The sequence below is a fragment of the Balaenoptera physalus genome (genome assembly GCF_965194825.1).
Source record: "Balaenoptera physalus genome assembly, chromosome: X".
Taxonomy (NCBI): domain Eukaryota; kingdom Metazoa; phylum Chordata; class Mammalia; order Artiodactyla; family Balaenopteridae; genus Balaenoptera; species Balaenoptera physalus.
Genome location: NC_138903.1, coordinates 4,028,563 through 4,051,469, shown reverse-complemented (window position 1 = coordinate 4,051,469; position 22,907 = coordinate 4,028,563). Strand labels below are relative to the sequence as shown.

The 22,907-nt window shown below is 40.4% G+C and overlaps 1 protein-coding gene across 4 annotated transcripts in view; it reads left to right on the top strand.

Moving 5' to 3' along the window:
• LOC309652438 (neuroligin-4, X-linked) overlaps window positions 1-22,907 on the top strand; it is a 901,103-nt gene that overhangs the window by 637,669 nt on the left and 240,527 nt on the right. For 3 of the 4 annotated variants that reach the window (XM_082446221.1, XM_082446220.1, XM_082446218.1), the window contains one exon: window positions 7,896-8,697. In XM_082446221.1, coding sequence (XP_082302347.1) covers window positions 8,226-8,697 — 472 coding nt within the window. In that variant the 5' untranslated portion in view covers window positions 7,896-8,225. Of the gene's footprint in view, window positions 1-4,212; window positions 8,698-22,907 lie in introns of those variants that run through there. The other variant, XM_082446219.1, reaches the window with a different exon arrangement.

Sequence of the window (22,907 nt, the reverse complement as noted above, 5' to 3'; positions counted from 1 at the left end):
TATGTCTCCCGACATGAATATTCAAGAAGCTCTATGGGACAGATACAAACTATTTAAACTATATAGTTTGTATATATGTGTGTGTATGCTTATCTACACCAAAGTCTTCTGCATGCTCGACTTTCCTCTGTGACACAAAATTTTTTCCTGTGTGGCCACTCTACTTGTCACCGGCATAGCATGGGAACTGCTCCATATCCTTGCTCAACACTTGGTACTATTGGGCTTTTGCATTTTCGCTAACCTTTTGTGATCTCTCCTCTCTCTGACCAGTAACCAGTGAGGTTACCAGTAACCACGTCTCTGGTCCTGTGTTAAGACCCTCAGCAGATGTGAGGACTTAGTGTATGTGGAATCTTGGAAAGGGAGCACCACAGGTGGCTTTGAATTTACCTAAATAACTAGAAAAAGGATGGTACTGATTATTGAACTGTGGAACAAAAGCATGGAGACAGTTAGAGGAGCACAGAAAAGAGATTTTTCAGAGACCAGATGTCTTGAAGACATGACAGTTTGACCTTGATGATCTGTGACTTGAGTTCGGTGAGAGAGCTCCACACAAACCCTGGACATATTTGCAGATTACTTGATTTAGATTTGGGAATCATGTTTGGTAATAAATAGTTTTTAAAAAATTAAACATGTATTTATTAAATTTTCTGTTAAGTGTTGAACATTTTTCTTTGCCCTAGGGCTATAGTGATCAAAATAGATTTTTTGAAATTTATTTTTTATTGAAGTATAGTTGATTTACAATGTTGTGTTAGTTTCAGGTGTGCAGAAAAGTGAGTCAGTTTTATATATATATACATATATATATATATATATATATATATATATACACACAGACACACATATATATATACTGTTTCAGATTCTTTTCTCTGATAGGTTATTACAAAATATTGAGCAGAGTTCCCTGTGCTATACAGTAGGACCTAGTTGTTTATCTATTTTATATATAGAAGTGTGTATCTGTTAATCCCAAACTCCTAATTTATCCCTCCCACCCTTCCCCTTTGGTAACCATGTTTTCTATGTTGTTTTCTATGTCTGTGGGTCTATTTCTGTTTTGTATGTAAATTCATTCGTATCATGTTTTCTTAGATTCCACATATAAGTGATATCGTATGATATTTGTCTTTCTCTGTCTGACTGACTTCACGTAGTATGATGATCTCTAGTTGCATCCATGTTGCTGCAAATGGCATTATTTCTTTCTTTTTGATGGCTGAGTAGTATTCCATGGTATATATGTACCACATCTTCTTTATCCATTCATCTGTCTATGGACATTTAGGTTGCTTCCATGTCTTGGCTATTGTAAATAGTATTGCTTCTATGAACATTTGATTTAGATTTGGAAATCATGTTAGGTATTAGTTGAATTAGACACAGAAAGTCAAGCATTTAATGAGCTTTTAATACATGCCAGTCCCTGTGCTTGCTTTAGATGTACACACAATGAATAAGGAAAAAAGCACCGCTTTTAGGGACATTTTCATGAGAGTATAATCTTCAAGTGGGCAGGAATTCTGTCTCATCTCCCACTATGTCCCAGTAACTTACAATAGTGATCTTTATGAAATACTTACTGATCTATGACTAAGTCTTGGTGTTTTATTTTGGTGACCACTGTAGATTCTGTTGTCCACATAATTGCTCTAGAAAAAACATCCGTGCTTTATTCCTGATCATATCTCTGGCCTACATATCCATGGTGTATCTTTCTATCCAATCAGTCCTTTTTTAATTGAAGTATAGCTGATTTACAATGTTAATTTCTTCTATACAGCAAAGTGATATAGTTATACATATGTATACATTCTTTTTTATATTTTCCATTATGGTTTACCACAGGATATTGAATATAGTTCCTTGTTGTTTTTCCATCCTATATATAATAGTTTGCATCTGCTAACCCCAAACTCTCAATCCATCCCTCCCCCAAACCCCTCCCCCTTGGCAACCACAAGTCTGTTCTCTATGTCCATGAGTCTGTTTCTGTTTCATAGGTATGTTCATTTCTGTCATATTGTAGATTCCACATATAAGTGATATCATATGGTATTTGTCTTTCTCTTTCTGACTTATTTCACTTAGTATGATAATCTCTAGTTGCATCCATGTTGCTGTCTATTTTGTTCTTTTTTACGGCTGAGTAGTATTCCATTGTATATATGTACCACATCTTCTTTATCCATTCATCTGTCGATGGACATTTAGGTTGTTTCCATGTCTTGGCTATTGTAACTAGGGCTGCTATGAACATAGGGGTGCATCTATCTTTTTGAATTATAGTTTTGTCCAGATATATGCCCAGTCTATCCAGTGTCTTGACTGGACCACATATAAGCCATTAACTCTTTTTCCTGGGTTTAGTCTGGGTTCTGGCTCTTGTTGCAAACTCCAGTTCCTACGACTGTGGCCCTGTTGTTTTCCTGAGCCATTAAAGTTCAGTATGAGAACAGAAATGGTGATGGAGGTGATGGAGTTGATGCTTTGAAGCCCCCACTGGGCATACAACCACCTTGAAGATAGTACATATGGCATCTTCACTCTGTAATTATTTACATCTAAGCTTCTTGGTTCAAAAGGGTGGATTTTGTTGGGATCTGGTTTTTAGAACTGAAAGGAAGTACATGGATAGATGTGTGGAGAGCTAGAAGATTTGACAGAAGACACAGTAGATTGTGACTGTGCTCATGTGGGAGATAAAATCAAAGCCAGCATATTAAAAAATACGCAAAAATATAATAACTGGCTGATAGCCAGCATCAAGGAATCTTGAATAGGGATTGTGTGTGTGCGTGTGTGTTGTCAGCCCATGTGCAGAGTGTCGAGGTTTTTCACGTAGGTGACAGGTGCCCTGAGCCACCTTACGGTAGACATCTGTGCTGTAGGATAAAAGATGAACCCTAACCCCGCTTGGGTACCATGAAACATTGGTGTCCTCTCCAGAAACAAAAGAAAAAGTAAAACCGGGGAGGTCTACAGGTTGTAAAGTTTGGGGAATGCCTATTCCCCAACGGCAGACTTTCTAGGAAACAGTGTGGAAGGATTGTTGTACAAGCGCATTAATTTTACCAGCATCTACTGTTCTTGGTTTCCTGATGCTTTGTGATGTGAGATGAAAGTGAATCTTCCAAGTGCCTCTTGTTGTCAGCAGACTGTTGATAGCAGATAGCGAGTCCCAGACCTTCGATGGAGCTGAGAGTCACCTCAGGGGAGGTCTGTTTCCACCTCATTAATCCTCTCGTGTTTTTTTCCTTTCTTTTCTTTTTTTCTTTTTTTTGGAAGGTGCATCCACAGAGCTCTGTCTTGTAATGTATTTTGCAGCCACAGAAAGGTGAAGCCGTGAACACCCAGGAGACATGATTTCATTCCTTGGAAGGCCAAAACACCAAGATAAATTTGATCAGGGCTCACCTACATTAAATACGTATTGTAAAATTAAACCAATCTCAGTTTGAGTGATCTGCACTTTGGAAAGAAATTTATTGCAATTTTTATTTTGACTCATTTATAGTTTAGCATGCCTGAGTAGTGGGAGCCAAGTCTTAATTACAACCTCATACAGAATGACTGTCCTGTAGAGATCATTCTAAACTACCTAATCAAGTTATGAATCAAGTCGAAACGCCACTCTGAGAAATTAGTCTGTGTGCAGCTTTTGCAGGGAGACCATGCTATCAAGGCCTTCCTAACTCCCCAGTTGTATGTATGCAGTGAAGTTTCAGTTTTGTTCTCATTTTTTTCATTAAAATTTTTTTCTTCAAGAATTTCCTTTGTAGTATCTTGTTTTTATTTTGGAAAATTTTGAAAAATATATAAATACATATTATAGAGAAAATAGCATATTTATAAATATGTGTATTATACATATCCTAACTGTACACATATATTATGTGTAGCTATAACATTTCACTCCTTGTAAAATTATTTTCAGTGTGACGTTTACATGAGAAGTCTTTTTTTTGTCCTCCCCAAAATAAATTTATAATGATTTTTAAACGAGGTTGAGGATGCATGTTTAAAATAGGTTTATTTTTTAAATCTTCATTGCTAAAACTTTTACAGTTGCCAAATATTTGAATGTGACACACACAAACACACACATACACATATATATACACACAGAAACGTAAATCTAGTGCCACTGATGATAATTTTCAAATGTACCCACAGGTGTACCCATATTTGATGATTTACACCCGTGGTTCTTACCTTGAGATGATCTTGCCCCCAGGGGTCACTTAGCAATGTCTGGAGATATTTTTGATTGTTAAAAGTGAGAGGCGGGTGCTACCAGCCTCGAGTGGGTAGAGACCAGAGGTGCTACTACACACCCTACAGGGCTCAGCACGGCCCTCACCACAAAGGCAGTGTGGTCCCAAACGTCAGCAGTGCAGAGTCTGAGAAACAGTGCTCGACATTGGTGGTATTCCATTTGCGCAAACTGCCAAATTCCAAAGCATCGGGAAATAAGATAGCTCAGAACGTATGATTATTTTGAATGCCTAGCCTGGACTTCGTGAGTGTCCAGATACCCGCCCCCCCCCATTCCCCTCCTCTTAGGTCCGGCTGGTTCATGGTCTCTCTCTGGCCCTCAGAACCTTGTGGGGAGGTAGGCTTGATCATACAGGTGAAGCATGAAGTCTGCGTGTGCCCTCACTTGCTCAGTCTTAACGAATATGTGACATAGAGGTGCTGCCATCCACATGGAGCTGGAGAAATGATGGAGTGGACCAGACTTCCTCAAGGCATTCACGTTGTAAGTCCTGGGACAGATCCGCCAACTGAATTCTACCTTTATGGAATTCTGTGGTCCAGGGACTACATGATGCATGATGTCCACATGTGTGGACCAACTCAGTTAATTCCCAGAGAGTTAGAAACAAATAAGTAAAGAGAGGCTCAAAGAATTTAAACTACTTGCTCTATACCTGCTTCATGCCAACCCTGGGCTGACTTCAGTGCATTTTGTCTCTGTACCTGGGAGTGTTTTGAGCAGGTCTGCGTTCAAAATCCCAGCATTTCATGGATATTGAGGAGACCTTTTCTCTGCCCTGCCCCTTTGCTCACTTGTGGCTCAGCCCAGCCCCACAAAGGAGGCATGACACGCCATCTACTTAAAGCTCAGAGAGGTTGACTCACTTCTCCAGCTCACAGAGAGGTAGCATTTGGGGACCCAGGTCTATCAGAATCAGAAATTACTGGCATCTCCTATGACCATGACGAAGGCTTGAGAAGGAAGTACTGATGCTGGTTCTAAACCAGAAGGAGTTTCAGGAAAACAAGATTTCAGACAAGTCAACACCTCTTTCACGTTTTTTGTCTTTCTCTTAATTATTCAGCAATTGGATCATGCTGTGGCAGAAATCCAAATGTTGTCTCCAGTACAAAGACAGAAGCAAACACATAAATCAGCCATTGGGTGTGATGCGAATTTTCACTCTCAATGCCACCATCCTGTGTTGTAGTGCATTTTCATCCAACTCTGATTAACTTGGCCCAGGATGTCATGGATGACAAAATTTCCCCCAGACGTATTCTAGCTCTGTGATAGATCTGGCTCAGATATGTTTCATTAGAAAATAAATGATCTGTTTGACATATTCTACTCAACCATTCCCTGAAATGAAATGTATAATTATATTCTAGTCCAGAAAGACTCTGAATAACCCAGAATAATCTGTGTCCTTAGAAACACATCTGTCTATTTTCAGCTGAAGAATGCTGTATTTAAAGGTAGAGTCCTGTAGCGAACAGACTGGTGGTTGCCAAGGGGGAGGGGGTTGGGGGAGGAGGGATGGAGTGGGAGTTTGGGGTTAGCAGATGTAAGCTTTCATGTATAGGATGGATAAACGACAAGGTCCTACTGTGTATCACAGAGAACTATATTCAGTATCCTACGATAAACCATCATGGAAAAGAATATATTAAAAAAACTATGTATATGTATAACTGAATCACTCTGCTGGACAGCAGAAATTAACACAACGTTGTACATCAACTCTACTTCAGTAAAAAAAATGTTGATTAAAAAAAAGGTAGAGTCCTTGCAACACCTCATGAAATGTTTTCTGTCTCTAATGCATCATTTATAATACTCATGTGCGACATTCTTGAATGTCATACGCACAGTGGTTTATCTGGAGAGAGTCGTCATGTGATCCCCGTAGGGACAAATTGAGGTGGTCCCTTTTTTTTTTTTATTCTGGTGGCGCCACGTGGCTTGCAGGTCTCAGTTCCCCGACCAGGGATTGAACCCGTGGCCCTGGCAGTGAGAGCGCCGGAGTCCTAACCACTGGACCGCCAGGGAATTCCCAAGGAGGTCACTCTTTAAAAGTTAACTCCTCCCAGACTCAATAGGAAGATGGCTCAAATGTACCAGAAGGTTCTTAAATAGGCTGCAGGGTTTACCCTTGAAGGCATGCAGCGCTTTACGTGAAAATCGGGACTGCTGTGTCAACACTCTTAATTATGAATGGTGTCTTGATGTGACAAGCACTACGGCATGCACTTGAGATGCACCATCTTGTTCAGTTTCTTACAAGGAGGCTGAGATTCAGGGCGGTGATGTCTGGAGCCCACAGACACGTGCCACTGCGTAGCGCGAGAAGGATGAGTACCCGGTGTCAGTGCTCTCGCCATTGCGTGTCGCTCCCTTTGTGGTCGCTGATAAATACCCACATGGCATGAAGCCAGCCTGGTCTCGGTGCACACTTCCCTTTACCCACCTTGGAAAACTTCTAGCGCTCCACTCCTAATACCTTAGGAAAAAGTGACAGTTCTTTTTACATTTATTTATGTATTTATTAGTGTATTTATGTATGTATGAATTTATTTAAAAATCCTATTGGGGTACAGTTGCTTTACAGTGTTGCATTACAGTTTCTACTGTACAGCAAAGTGAATCAGCTGTGCGTATCCATATATCCCCTCTTTTTTGGATTTCCTTCCCATTTAGGTCACCACAGAGCATCGAGTAGAGTTCCCTGTGCTCTACAGCAGGTTCTCATTAGTTAGCTATTTTATACATAGTGGTGTATATATGTCAATCCCAATCTCCCAATTCATCCCACCCTCTTTACCCCCTTGGTATCCATACGTTTGTTCTCTACATCTGTGTCTCTGTTTCTGCTGGGCAACACTCTTTGACATAAATCACAGTGATATCTTTTTTGACCCACCTCCTAGAGTAATGAAAATAAAAACAAAAATAAACAAATGGGACCTAATTAAACTTAAAAGGATTTGCGCAGCAAAGGAAACCATAAACAAGACGAAAAGACAACCCTCAGAATGGGAGAAAATATATTTACTTTATATTGGAGTATAGTTGACTTACAATGTTGTGTTTCAGGTGTACAGCACAGTGATTCAATTAAACATATACCTATATCCATTCTTTTTCAGATTCTTTTCCCATATAGGTTATTACAAAACACCGAGTATAGTTCCCTGTGCTATACAGTAGGTCCTTGTTTATTTTATATATAAAGTGACAGTTTTTTAAACATCTGAGAAACAGTGTTATGGGAGCTCCTATCCATTGATGGGCCAATATTATCAATAATAGTGCAATTAGGAGACATCAGTACAGTTATCTGTGCAATGTGTGTAACTTTTGGCGGTGTGTTTGTTCATTCAACAAAGACTTGAGTGTTTCCGGAGTATTGGCATCGTTCTTGCTGATGGGACTCACTGTAGAAATTAAGACAAGCGATTGTCTGGCGAAATTCTACTGCCCGCAGATGCCGCTGTACAAATTCATCGGTGAATGAGAATTTCCTTGCGTGATGTTGAGGGTTGCGTGGAACACACAGCAAACGCCATCGGTGGCAGTGGTCTTGCCTTCCTTATCCTTGTCTGCTTTTTTCTCCCATTAGGCTGACCGCTCTGCCTTGGACTTCTCCTAAGTGATCGTTGCCCCGGGGAGGTGTTGGACGGTCACCGCTTCCTTGGAGCCTCGCACGGGCTGGAATTCGGCACCAGGATTAAGAGAGGGCTGCTGTCCCGTGATGGGCTGCCGAGAAAACCGCCGGGTTTGTTGTTAACCTTGGGCTCTGTCTATGACCCATCGGAGAGGCTTCCTAGCAAGCCCTTCCCCTCTCCAGGGTCTTGGTCCCTGGAAAGCCGTCTCTCTCTGCAGGCTCCCTTCACGGCTTGCTTTGCTTGGAGTTGCATCGCACGGACGCCCGCGGATGTGGTGGTGAACCATGTCGAGACCCCAGGGACTGTTATGGCTTCCGCTGGTCTTCACCCCAGTCTGTGTCATGGTGAACTCCAACGTCCTGCTGTGGATCACCGCCCTGGCCATCAAGTTCACGCTCATCGACAGCCAGGCGCAGTATCCTGTGGTCAACACCAATTACGGCAAAATCCGGGGCTTGAGAACACCGCTGCCCAATGAGATTTTGGGTCCAGTGGAGCAATACTTGGGGGTCCCTTATGCCTCGCCTCCTACCGGGGAAAGGCGGTTTCAGCCCCCGGAACCCCCCTCCTCATGGACTGGGGTTCGGAACGCCACTCAGTTTGCTGCCGTGTGCCCCCAGCACCTGGATGAGCGGTCTCTCTTGCATGACATGCTGCCCATCTGGTTTACTGCCAATCTGGATACTCTGATGACCTACGTTCAAGATCAGAATGAAGACTGCCTTTATTTGAATATCTATGTGCCCACGGAGGATGGTAAGTACTTATTCTAAACAGAAAACACCTGCTCGCTCAGCCTCAAATTTGCCAAGAGGGTTGTATAATGTCCTGTGCATGATATTTTCTATAACCATTCATTTTTTTTCATATTGAGTTATCTCAGTAACGTACCATTTGTTCGACTTGAATTTACACAGTGTCTAATCGATGGAGAGTATCATAATTAATGACTTAATTCTTTCCATATATTGCCTATTTAGCACTGCTGTAGTCTTTATTTGTAGGTGATAGCCAGTGTGAGCATATAGTCTTCTATGTTATACCTGAATCATCTGTCAAGGAACGGATCTATTTGTTTTTCTCTTTCTGACTCACTTCACTCTGTATGACGAATACAGTATGCTAACACGTATATATGGAATCTAAGGGAAAAAAAAAAAGGGTCATGAAGAACCTAGTGGTAAGACGGGAATACAGACACAGACCTACTAGAGAATGGACTTGAGGACACGGGGAGGGGGAAGGGAAGCTGGGACAAAGTTAGAGAGTGGCATGGACATATATACACTACCAAACGTAAAACAGATAGCTATTGGGAAGCAGCCGCATAGCACTGGGAGATCAGCTCGGTGCTTTGTGACCACCTAGAGGGGTGGGATAGGGAGGGTGGGAGGGAGATGCAAGAGGGAGGAGATATGGGGATATATGTATATGTATAGCTGATTCACTTTGTTATAAAGCAGAAACTAACACACCATTGTAAAGCACTTATACGCCAAGAAAGATGTTAAAAAAAAAAAAAAGGAATGGATCTAGAGAAACTAATAGAATTAAGAATATTAGCATGCTGACGTGAGCACCTGAAAATTATATAAGGAATGGTTCCTTTGGCTTTAATGCCTTAAGATATTAGTACTTTTTGAGTCTTAAAAGGAACCACTGATTGTTTTAAATACACAAGCAAGGGATATTTGATAAAACTATTGGACTTGTTTGTTTAGAATCCATGTTGTTGATATAAATTTGGACTTTATTTCCTGCCAATATTCACTGCAATCAAATGGCAAATGTGTGTCATCAGATGATTCTAACTACGTTAGAAAAATGATTTTCTTGCTTGAACAAAATGCCCCTTTTCTTTTGGATAACACAACAGTGAAAATCTGTGAAAACAATCATGTTCCATATATTAACTTAATCCAGTACTAGTAAAACTTGGATATCTCCTTGTTTGTGTAGACCTCAAATTAAAATGTTTGCTAACCAGACCAACCAGACTCAAGGTAGTCTACAATGAAAGTCCATTTCTCATTTCTTGTTTGCATGTGCTCTTTTTTATACAAGGAGAAGGAAAAACATAGAATGAAATCTTCCTGGAACTTAAAAAAAAGTAATTGAGAGGAATCATAGCCATCACCGTCTGCTATAGAAACTGAAGTGTGTCCTTGTCCTTAGTAACTTTCATGCAGACATTTCTTTTCCTTTTTTTACCTTTAATCCTTGGGAGATGTTTGTCAGTGAGCTTTGGCTGGAAGTCTGCCATAAACGATGACATTATTCAGTGATCTCCAAAGTCGGATCGCATCTGCCATGTTGTTCTTGCTCCGTGCAGATGCAGAGAGGTGGTGTGGGTACCTTTCTCGAGAAACCAGGACGGGGGCGTCTGTTAGGGAGATGACAAAGAATGCCCAGGGAAAGTGAAAGGGTTGAGCTTCATTATGTTAGTAGCGTCTGGCATGTGGCTATTGTCACTATGGTGACAGATCTCACAATTACCTTATAAAGTCTAGGTCTTGAATAGGGTTCAAGGGGTTAAACTGACACTGGACGCCTTACGTCCATGCCCGGTGCTGAGCTGCCCTAGTGCGCAGTAGCCCGCAGTAGCTGCTTGGTGCATATGTAAGAGGATGGATAACCGCACCCCAAACCAATTAGAGTTCTCATTTCAAAGCCACCTGGGTCATGGTCTTTCTCATCATGAACTATTCAAAGAAAGGAATAAAAAGAAACAAAGACAGGGTGGTGGAAACAAAACAGGGTAAAGGATTAAAATTGCTTTCATGGGACTTCCCTGGCGGGCCAGTGGTTAAGACTTCGTCTTCCAGTGCAGGGGGTGCGGTTTGATCCCTGGTCGGGGAGCTACGATCCCACATGCCTCACGGCCAAAACAGAAAACCAAACAAACAAACATAAAACAGAAGCAATATTGTAACAAATTCAATAAAGATGTTAAAAAATGGTCCACATCAAACAAAAATCTTTAAAAAATAAAATAAAATAAAATTGCTTTCATCATAAATTTGATATGCTGGTGTCTCTGAACCGGTGACTTTATAGCATTAACCTTCCAAACAAGGAATGTACTTCAAATAGAATGCCTGCTTCTGAGAGGTCAGGGTACAGTTACACCGCCCAGGAAGACAAATCAGTAGCTTCCTTGATGACAGACCCATAGATGTGCAATTGTGTGGATTGAACCCATAAACGATTCGGCCGTTTCTTTGTGGTTCAGGATTGAATAGGAATTTGGGAATAGAAACACGCGAAAAAAGCTGCCGAATAGAGAAGCAATCTAAATTTAAGAATAAAGGCAGTGCTACCTGTTGATTCCTCTGGGCTTTTTAGAGCACTCTGGCACGCAATATCTCACACCATCTTGGTGGGAGAATCAGAAATCTAATCGGGGCTGAATAGGTAAATTTGATCTCCCTACAATAGATACATAATGGAATTTTGCTGGTGAGGGAAGCTATATGCCCGTGTGTTTGCAGAAACAGAAAATCACAGCCTATTGGGTCAGGAGTTTTGAGGGTTTAAAAATAGATGACTTGCATCCATTTGTGAATCAACATGGAGGTTTAGATATTTAATTATTGGTTATTACTAAATGAATAAACCCCACTTGTACAATAACACATGGAAATTACGGCATCATGCTGATTTCTCCAAAGACCTTCCTTTAGGGCATATCTTAATTCATAACAGTGCATTTCATTTAGTGTGTGCACAGCAGTATTGGCTATTTGGAATTCAGTGTTCCATTTTGGTACTCCATTATTTTTTTTAGATTTGTCGTGATGCATTCATCCAACGGTGTGGCCATCTGACTTCCCTACCAATGATAGTTCTGAGTTCCTATCCTATGCTAGTCAAGCTTCACATGTTGGCATGGCAACAGAGACAAGCATGCTTAATTTCGAGAGACACACAGAGACTTGTTCTAGGCAGAATAATGCCTCCTCCAAAGAAGGGCATGTCCTAATCCCTGGAACCTTTGAATATGTTACCTTACAGGGCCAAGGGGATGAAGGTTGCTGATGGAATTGAAACCGCTAGGTGGCATTTTCGGGCGGGCTCTGAGGAGCTCCAGTTCTTTATGTCTCAGTGCAGAAAGAATTCAACGAGGGACTTCCCTGGTGGTCCAGTGGTTAAGAGTCTGTGCTCCCAATGCAAGGGGCCCGGGTTCAATCCCTGGTCAAGGAACTAGATCCTGCATGCTACAACTAAGACCCAGCACAGCCAAATAAATAAATAAATATTAAAAAGAAGAAAAGGAATTCAGCGAGAGGCAAAGTGATAGATAAGAAGTGATTTATTAGAATAGGACACTTGTGAGCCTTACAATCAGGTAGGCGAGAGGGTGCCGTGCGCCACTGAGAACTTAGTGGGCTGCAGTTTTATAATCAAAGGAAAAGTGGGGAGGGGGAGAAGACCACCTTCTTCCTCATTCTTGGGTAGACATCAGGCTTCCATCCTTAGCTCCTCCTCCACATCAGGCAGGGGAGTTTTCTTGTCCCCCCCATGGTCAAGTTGGGACTTCCATGGCACAGTAGAAAAATTATTTCAGGTCTCAGTACAGTGAGGGTCTTTCACTTTGAAATGTCACTGTTCCATAAATTATTGTTTTTTATGTCTACAGAGAGCATGTCCTAGGGGTCATTAACTTACTGAGCTCACTGGGCAGGATGTGGGTCTCATGCCACCATTTTTTTTTTTTATTGTTTTGGGGCATGTCTTGTACTTCTGTTGCATGATTTTGTTGCCAATGAGCCTGCTTGGCTTTGTGGTTCAGCACGCCTGCTTTCTTGAGTGATCATTAACTTACAGGGTCTCCCATACTTTTTTCTTTACGTACAATCCCCTAGTGGGATTAACTATTTAATTACCTACTTTGTCCCTTTACTCTGTCCCTGTTGTTATGATATTTGCTTATCCATTGACTTTAAGATGGAGGGAATATATTCTGGTTTATCTGGGTGGGTCCATATTTAATAACAAAAACTCTTCATTGTGAATAAGGAAGCAGAAAAGGTGATGAGGACCAGAGGGAAGCAATGGAAAAAAGGCACAGTGGCCATTGCTGCCTTCGAGGACAAGGCAGAGCCAGGAGTCGAGGAACCCTGAAGCCTGTCAAAGCTGGAAAAGACAAGAAATGGGTTCTCTCCTTGAGCCCCAGAAAGAAGCATAGCCCTGCCCACCCTTCAGTTTTAGCCCAGTGGAACTCTGACCTTCAGAACTCTAAGATCCTAAATATCTGCCACTCGAAGCCACAACATTGGTGGCAATTTGTTACAGCGACAACAGGAAACTCATAGAGTTTTGCCAGCCTTTAATATAAATACCCTAATTGAAAACAACATACACATCACTAAAGAGTTGTTCTGAGCTTTCTGAGTTACTACCCATTCTGAGATGCTAATTTGTTTGTTACCCTTTCGACCTCCAGAGTAACTGGTTAAAAAAAAAAAAAACAACACACACACTCATTTTAACACTGGGTAGTTAAAATTTGCTGCTTTCCCTTATATATATCAAGGAGGGACTTCCCTGGCAGTCCAGTGGTTAAGACTTTGCCTTCCAATGCAGAGGGTGCAGGTTCCATCCCTGGTCGGGGAGCTAAGATCCCACATGCCTTGTGGCCAAAAAACCAAAACATAAAACAGAAGCAATATTATATCAAGGAGACAAAGTTGGTTCCAATTGGTGGGTGGATATTTTGCAGATTTGAGGTTTAACCTGTACAAAGTAGATACCCAACTTTTGGTTCCTCGTTTTAGAACAGATTTATGGCAACTCTTACTAAATGTCATATTCAAAAGATACACTGATTTTACACAGGAACATAATGAATGGGCATTTAAGATTTCCCAGGCATCTAAAACAGATGTCCAGAGTAGGTGTCAGTGAATGGCATGGAGCAGAACATCCAAATGGTCCTCTTTTCTCATCTGTCTCCGCAAAATGTCCCTCACGATGACAGCTGTACCTCTAAATGTCTTCTTCTGTGTTAGCAAAATCTTTTGGGCTCCCCATTCCTTCCCTCTAGACCTCAAGATCTGATCTGTTATGGGGAAAGTGATTCTCTATCCTTTTAAAAAATAATTTATTGATGAATTTATTTGACAGAATGTCAGTTAATTCTTACCCGCCCCCTGGTTTTATTGACATACAGTTGACATACATTGCTGTACAAGTTTAAGGGGGACAGCATGATGGTATGGCTTCCGCATATTATGAAACGATCACAGTAGTTTCAGCTAACATACATCTTCTCATATAGGTACGAGAAAAAGAAAAAAAGGAAAAGATTTTTTTTCCTTGTGTTGAGAAGTCTTAGGATTTACTTTCTTTACAACTTTGCTGTATCTCATAGAGCAGTGGTAACTAGAGTCATCAACACTGTACATTATACCCCTAGTACTTATTTGTCTTGGAACTGGATGTTTGTACCTTTCAACCCCCTTCATTCAATCCCCCATTCCTCTACCCCCACCTCTGGCTGCAACAAATCTGATCTCTTTCTCTACGAGTTTGGTGGTTTTGTTTGTTTTTTTGTTTATTTTTTATTTTTTCAATCAATTTTTTTATTGGAGTATAGCTGATTTACAATGTTGTGTTAGTTTCTGCTGTACAGCAAAGTGAATCAGTTATCCATATACATAGATCCACTCTTTTTTTAGATTCTTTTTCCCATATAGGTCATTACAGAGAATTGAGTAGAGTTCCCTGTGCGCTACAGTGGGTCCTTATTAGTTACCTGTTTTATATATAGTTGTGTATATGTTAATCCCAATCTCCCAATTTACCCCTCCCCCGCTTTCCCCCTTGTTGGTAACCATGAGTTTGTTTTCTACATCTGTGACTCTATTTCTGTTTTGTAAATAAGTTCATTTGTAATATATTTTTAAGATTCTACATATAAGTGATATCATGTGTTTTTTGTGTAGATTCCACATAGAAGTGAATACAGTATTTGCCATTTTCTGACTAATTTCACTTAGCATAATGCCATCAGGGTCCATCCACGTTGCCACAAATAGCAGGAATTTCCTTTTTTTATGGCTCAATGATATTCCATTATGTATCTACACCACAGATTCTTTACCTGTCCATGCATAGATGGACACTTAGGTTGTTTCCATTGCTCGACTGTTATGGAGGGTGCTGCTGTGAACATGAGGGATGCAGATACCTTTTCTGTACCCTTTCTAATGTCAGTTTGGTTCACTCCGTCAGCTCAGCTTGGAGGATTGGTCAGGAACTTGCCTGCCAGGGTGCAAATGCCAGCCTCTTCCCTTACCAGTTGAGTGATTATGGACAAGTTCCTTAGCTAGTACATGCCTCAGTTTCCTTGTGTGTAAAATAAAGATGAGCTGGGAGATTTAAGGTATTAATCCATATGAAGTGCTTTGTCTGGTATCTTGTACCTATAACGACTCTGTAATCTGATGTTAGTGGAGCATAGTTAATACTAGAAAAGAGAACCAGAACTTTTCAGCTAATTTGCATATGCATATTGGTCTAATATAATGTCCAGTACATAATAAATGTGTATTGTCTATAACATAAGTATTTACTGTAGTATTGGAGGGGTCAGCTTAAGAAACGGGACCAAGCATCCATCACTTCCGACAGTTCCTAGTATGGCTTTAACAAAAGGGAATTTTGAGGAATGGCATTTTTAAAATAGAAGGTATAGTTGATTTACAATGTTGTGTTAATTTCTGCCATACAGCAAAGTGACTCAGTTATACATATATATTCTTTTTCATATTCATTTCCATTTGGTTTATCACAGGATACTGAATATAGTTCCCTGTGCTCTAAAGTAGGACCTTGTTGTTTATCCATTCTATATATGATAGTTTCCATCTGCTAACTCCAAACTCCCAGTCCAACCCTCCTCCATCCCCCTCCCCCTTGGTAACCACAAGTCTGTTGTCTCTGTCTGTGAGTCTATTTCTGTTTTGTAGATAAGGTCATTTGTATCATATTTTAGATTCCACATATAAGTGATATCATATTTGTCTTTGTCTGACTTACTTCACTTAGTATGATAATCTCTTGCTCCATCCACGTCACTGCAAATGGCATTATTTCGGGAATGGCATTTTTTTTTTTAAAGAGCAGAGTATTATCTTGTTCTGCTTTATTCCTAAGCTTTATCTTTTTTAGCCTGAGTTGTCAAATGGATTTTTAGCATCCTGTTTGACGTACAGAAATTAATCATCAAGGAAGCATTAAAATTCATTTCTTGGAAGAGGAACTGAGAACATCCAACGACAATAGCACTATTTTTTTCTGTGAGATAACGGAAAAATTAATTGCCTTTCTCTTTTCGTCAAGTCACAAATAGTTCAGTTGTATGCAGAGTGGCAAAGTCTAGTTCAGTTGTAGGCAGAGTGGCAAAGTTGTGTGCAGAGTGGCAAAGCTTAGTTTTAGTGGCAAAAACTAAAAGTTGACTAAGTTAACACAGTGAGAAAGATGTTTTAGCCAATCCACGTCAGCACGCAGCTACGTGAAAATCATTAAATGCTTCCCATTTTCATCTGTCGGGGGATTTTTGACGTTGTGTAGACGTGGCTTGTAAGTGAAGATAATTAGGAAAGATTATTTAATAAATAGCTCCCTGACAAGGATTAATTGAAAAGAATTTAGTATTTTGTGAACACGATTAAACTAGAGTAGATTTCTGGCAACATGTGTCTCTCTCCCAGCTTAAGAGATTCACCAATAGAAAAATAATCCTGTGGTGGGTTTAGAAATTATATATATTATGAATAATGCTATTTGGTTAGTATGCCTTATACTTGTTTGAGTAATTCAGAAAAACTGTTCTCTAAAGAAGAGAATTTCCCCTTACACTTGTCATTTTCCAAAACATGAGTTTTAACTCAATTCCATTAGCAATTTATAATTTTTTTCACAATTAGAACAAGTCCAAATGACTTAGGATGTATTAAAAAACCCCTTTGCTAGGCATGCGTATTATAAACATTACAAACAAACTGTTCAAGATAGAAAGTTGAGGTGCAATTAGTCCTCTAGAGTATGTGTCCGGTGTCCAGAAATCTCCTCCTTATTTACTCGTGCAGTCTCGCCCCCAGGACATGTAATAGCTTCATTTGTTGCCAAAGACACTGCTGGTTTGGACACTGTTGTTTATTTTGCATACTGTCTTGGCAAAGCCTCCATCCTTTTTAATATTGAGTGACCTCAGTTATGAATAATAATAGTACTGTACCTCCTGTGAATGTTAGGGTTATAGTGATTTTGGAGTAAGCTACTGTGTAAGAAATGATTATAAAATAGAAAAGATCAGTATGTTCTTACAACTTTAATTTTCGGGTAATTCAGTGTTCATCTCATTACAGTATCTGTCGTCCGAAGACTGAAGTTCCTTGGGTGCCAAGATGGGGAGTAGGTTCCTGTGTATCTAGTTTGTTGTTTGGTTTTCCTAAACCAGGCTGTCTTCATAAAGAATTAGTTTCATGTTTTCTCCTTTACGGTTAAGAATCCTTATTCTGTGTGCAGTGACATCCAAACTGCAGTGAAAGTGAACAGAGCTGAGAATTCGTTAGCTTTGGAGTTGAGAACCATGGGGGATTTGTGAGGAGCGCAAAACAGCAGCCCTGCGTAAATAAATCAGACCTACAAATCATCCAGGAACTCACAGGCAACTGAGGCAGAGAGAGAGTCTGAAAGAGAGTGATCTATTCATGTGCTAACCACCTGTTAAGACAAAATGAAGACGAGAGACACGGTAGTCTCTGTCTTATTATAATTCAATCGAATATTCTATTTAGGCTTGGCGAAGTAAGTTTCCACAACTGGAAACAGAGAAAAAAAAAATGAAAAGAATTTTTCTTGTTAGATATCACATGTCTGATTATTTTGAGTGGTGATGACTGGCATTGGTATATAGTTTGTGGTGTGTGTGTGTGTGTGTCTGTGTGGCTCTGTTTGTGTGTAGGATGTTGGAGGAAAGACCACAGGAAAAAACATCCGTAATTCCTTTAAGATCCAATGTGTTACAGTTTTCTGGAAAAAGCCAAAAAGCACATGGAGATGACAAGACTCTGCCTTCCTCTCTGAATTCCAAGCGCTCTGAAGTTTCCCTTAATCAAGATACTCTCTCGTCCGTTGTGAATGTGGTTGTGTGTACAATAGTCAAGTTTGCCCTGGGGAAGACTGTGTGTTCCCATCAGAAAGAGAGGAACACTGAAAGTATTGATTTGTCTCAAGCAAAGGAGCTTTTGTAGTCGGTTTCGACACAATCTGAAAATTACATGTTCTGAAACACTCCTATCAGTTTTCTTTAAAATGTAGGCTTTGAGCTATGTTCTGTTCTGTCTGTTTTATGACATGACATAATCCATCATTCCATCAAAAAATGAGCGTATTCACCTGACATCCCATCTACCTGCTATGTGTTCACTGTAGTTCTAACCCCAGCCAGATAGTCTATGGATCTCCAGATCCCAACTCTGATGCTTTGTGTGTTTTCTTCTCTCCTCCATTCCTTATTCTCTCTACAACCTTTTTAGGTGATTCATTGAAAAATATTGATAAATCACTATTTGCATTTAACATATGCAAGGCTTTGGGTAAGCCCAAGAGGTGATGTAAAGAAATGTAAGCCCTTTGATGGGAAAGTAAATGAGTCCCAAGAAAAACTAAAGTTTCAGAAACGGATCATTAGGCACAGTGAATTCAAGCAGGGAATGCTTTAAGTTTCCACGAGAAAAAAAAAAAGGAAAAAGAAAAGAGTTTGAAAGTTATGTTTTCCATTGAGGACCCATGATGAAAAGGTTTCCACCAATCTCGAGATGAATATCCGAGGCATGTACGCCTGTGTTGTGCAATGAAGAAGGGCTTTCTGAATCCCCCAAAATGAAGCTTCTTATTTGTTGCTTCTCTAGATGGACCAAGACATAAAAAGTATAAAATGGGGAAAGAGGGAGGGATAAAATCATGACAGAACTATAGGAAGGTGCTTTGATGGTATAGTTTAACATGCAAAGTACTCACTTGGGTATTTTTTGCATTGTTATATTTTTGACATTGGAGGATTCATAAATGGAATTCCATCCAAAGGAATGCTAATGCATATTTTTCTTCTCAACAGACTGTGCAATAAGATTAAATCAAAGAACACGAGGTTCCTTTCTTACCAAATTCAGATGTACTTATCGCCTGGAATTTTTTTTTTAAATCATTAGAAGCTTTACCGCTCCCCCCAAATTTTTACCTAGTGAAATACTTTCATAACTCTATATTTTATAATGTGTACATCCAGATAACTAATGTGATATTGCTATAATAGTTTGTGTGTTTTAAAAAAGTAGTTTAGATTTAAAAATAAAGTATTCAACCTTAGAAAACTGTATCTTCCCTAAGAAAATTACACTGGTCAAAACATATTAGCTTAGATTAGATATTTCCTTCTGAGTTTAAATCAGATAATGAGATCAGATTCCACTGTAACACATTGTACAAGGATGTTTGCATCTCATGCATTTTTTTCAAAGAAAGGGATTGTGGTACGTTGAATATCCTACTACCCAATCATCATATTACCTGGGGGTGAGTGATGGCATCAACTAGCACATAAATCACAGAATTGTGAAATCTTCCACGTAGAAGGAGCTGTGGGACCCATTTCACCGACTTTCTCAATGCAGTGTTCCTCCGGTCATTAATCCCCTGAAGCCCTAAGCAGAGATGAAACATCCTTCTCCGTATTCCTAGAGCTTCACTCCAGTCATTTTACAAGGCTACACCCCTAGGAGACTGTAAACCTTTGAAAGCATTTGTGAGCTTAATGAACCATCTACTTGAATGTATGGATCAAATGGACAACGGACAGTTCCTGGACATGCAGCCCTTTTTGGACCTGGCCGATGAAGACGTCTGCAGGTCTGTAAGGGAGTTCCTTTCACCGTTGGAAAGGGCTGGTGATCTATCCATGTGCCATCTCTACCAACAGAGCTAAAGCAAAGCCAGCTGGATTCCTTCCTCTCCCAGCCTCTTGCTTTGGAAATCTTTGAAGACAAGATACTATGTTCCACCTCGTCTCTTGCAAGCATCCTTAGCAGGCTTCATTTCCTCCTGCAGATGCCTTCAGGACCCTCTCATCCTCCTCCCTAGCCGACTGTGGAGAGCCTATCAGTTGAGTGTCTTACTCTTAGGTGGATGTCTTGGTACCAAGAATTATTGCCGATATCAACCCAAAGGCATGCATTTGCTCTCAAATCACGATATGTGTTGTATGTACCTGGAGTTCATGTTAGTTTTTTTCTTTTTTTTTTTTTTTTGGCAAATGCCTTCAGCTCTTGGCTCATCTGTATTGAACCTGAAACTGCATGTTTTCATAATTTTTTTTAGAAAACAATAATATATTTTACAATACGAGTTAGAAGGTGAAAGAAAATACGATCCCTCTGCTTCCTACGGCAAACGGATTGCATGCACCAGGACGAAGAAATTTGCAGCTGAGGCTCGGATTTTCTCACAGGACGTCGCCTGCACAAGAATTACCAGCTGCAGCCCAGCCAAAATCTGTTTACTGCATGTTTCCTTGAAATACAAAGTCCTGGAGGTGTTACAAAGAAAGGAGGTGGAAAATTGTGACGGAATGGCCAACATAGTAATGGGTTCCTAGTCTGGGGAAAACCATAGGTTGCCTGATTTTAAATGCAGTCGTCTTGGGCTTCCCTGGTGGCGCAGTGGTTGGGAGTCTGCCTGCCAGCGCAGGGGACATGGGTTCAAGCCCTGGTCCGGGAAGATCCCACATGCCACAGAGCAACTAAGCCTGGGCACCACAACTACTGAGCCTGTACTCTAGAGCCTGCGAGCCACAACTACTGAGCCCACGTGCCACAACTACTGAAGCCCACGCGCCTGGAGCCTGTGCTCCTCAACAAGAGAAGCTACCACAATGAGAAGCCCGTGCACCGCAACGAAGAGTAGCCCCCGCTCGCCGCAACTAGAGAAAGCCCACGTGCAGCAACAAAGACCCAGCGCAGCCAAAAATAAATAAATAAAATTTAAAAATACATGCAATCATCTATAATTTGATTTAATGGAAGTAGAATTATTTCCAAGAAATTAATTAAAGTTCACAGGTTGGAAAAGAGTTCAACATCTCATATGCCTTTCTCTAGACTTAGGGGGAAATGAACTTCCTCTAGCATTTTCTTCAAATGAAGATTGTGTAGTTGTTTTTATTATTACTATGGTCATGATTTAAATTAGATAAGCTATGAGATGGTACTATGAGGAATTTGGGGGTTTGTGAGATATGAAATGGTTATTCTAAGACTACAGAATATCAGTTGGAATCTTTTAAAGACTTTTACAGACCATGCCATGGGTATGTAGTCTTCAGACTTTTCTCTTGTCACAGGTTCTGACTTGACCTGAGTTATGGGTAGAATTGTGTCCCCCGCCAAAAGATATGTTGAAGTCCTAACCACCCCCCAATACTTAATGAATGTCACCTTTTTTGAAAATAGGGCTTTTGCAAATGTAATCAAGGTAAGATGAGGTCATACTGTATTAGCAAGGACCCTAAATCTGTTATGACTGGTGTCCTTATGACTGGTGTCCTTATAAGACACCATATTTGTTAAAAAAAAAAAAAAAGTTCAATTTAAAAATGGGCAGAAGATCTGAATAGACCTTTTCTGAAGAAGACATACAGACGGCCAACAGGTACTTGAAAAGATGCTCAACATCATTAATCATCAAGGAAATGCAAATCAAAACTATGAGATATCGCTTCACACCTGTAAGAATGGCTACTATTGAAAAGACAAAGTGTTGGCGAGGGTGTGGAGAAAGGGGAGCCCTCCTGCACTGTTGGTGGGAATGTAAATTGGTGCAGCCACTATGGAGAACAGTATGGAGGTTCCTCAAAAAAATAAAATAGAACCACCATATGATCCAGCAAACCCACTTCTGGGTATTTATCCAAAGAAAGCAAAAATACTAACTTGGAAAGATATCTGCACTTCCATGTTCATTGCAGCACTATTTACAATAGCCAAGATATGGAAACAGTCTAGTGTCCATCGATGGACGAGTGGATAAAGAAGATGTGGTATATATACAATGGAATATTATTCAGCCATTAAAAGAAGGAAATCCTGCCATTTGCAACAATGTGGACAGATCTCAAGGGCATTATGCTAAGTGAAGTAAGTCAGACAAAGACAAATACTGTATTTTTCACTTATATGTGAAATCTAAACAGCCCCCCACCAAAAAAACCCCCACAAAAAACAAAAAAGCTAAGCTCATAGTTACTGAGAACAGATTGATGGTTACCAGAGGTTGGGGTTGGGAGTGGGAGAAGAAAAAAAAGAGCCCTGTAAGTCTCACTTCTTTCACGTCTAGGACTCCATAAAAAGAAAAAACAAACTTCCAGGAAGCCATACCTTCTCTGTGAAGCTTCGCCCGTGGAATCCAAGTGGATGTTTTCCTCAACATGTCAGAAAGAAACTAAATCTTTCCTTCCTAGGAAAGATAGTCAAACACATCACCAGGAACACTTTGTCCTTCTTGTCTCTCTTGGGAAAAAGGCTCTGAAAAGTAAGAGACTGGATCTTAGAATCTTAGCACAGGTGTTCACACCTACACTATGACCAAATGGTGAATTTAATAAATAGGTATTGAGTGCTTAAATTGGAAGAAGGAGGAGAAGGAGGAGGAGAAAGAAGAAAGAGGGAGTAGAGGGGGGAAGAGGAGAACAGAACGAAGACAGCAGAGATTCCCAGGGAGGAGACCATGGGAAGATGGAGGCAGAGACGCAGAGATTGGGGACATGCATCTCCAAGCCCAAACCCACCAAGGATTGATGAAAAACACCAAAAACTCAGAGCTGAGACAGAGACAAGGAACAGAGTCTCCCTCAGAGCCTACAGAAGGAACCAACCCTGTTGACTCCTTCATATTGGATATCT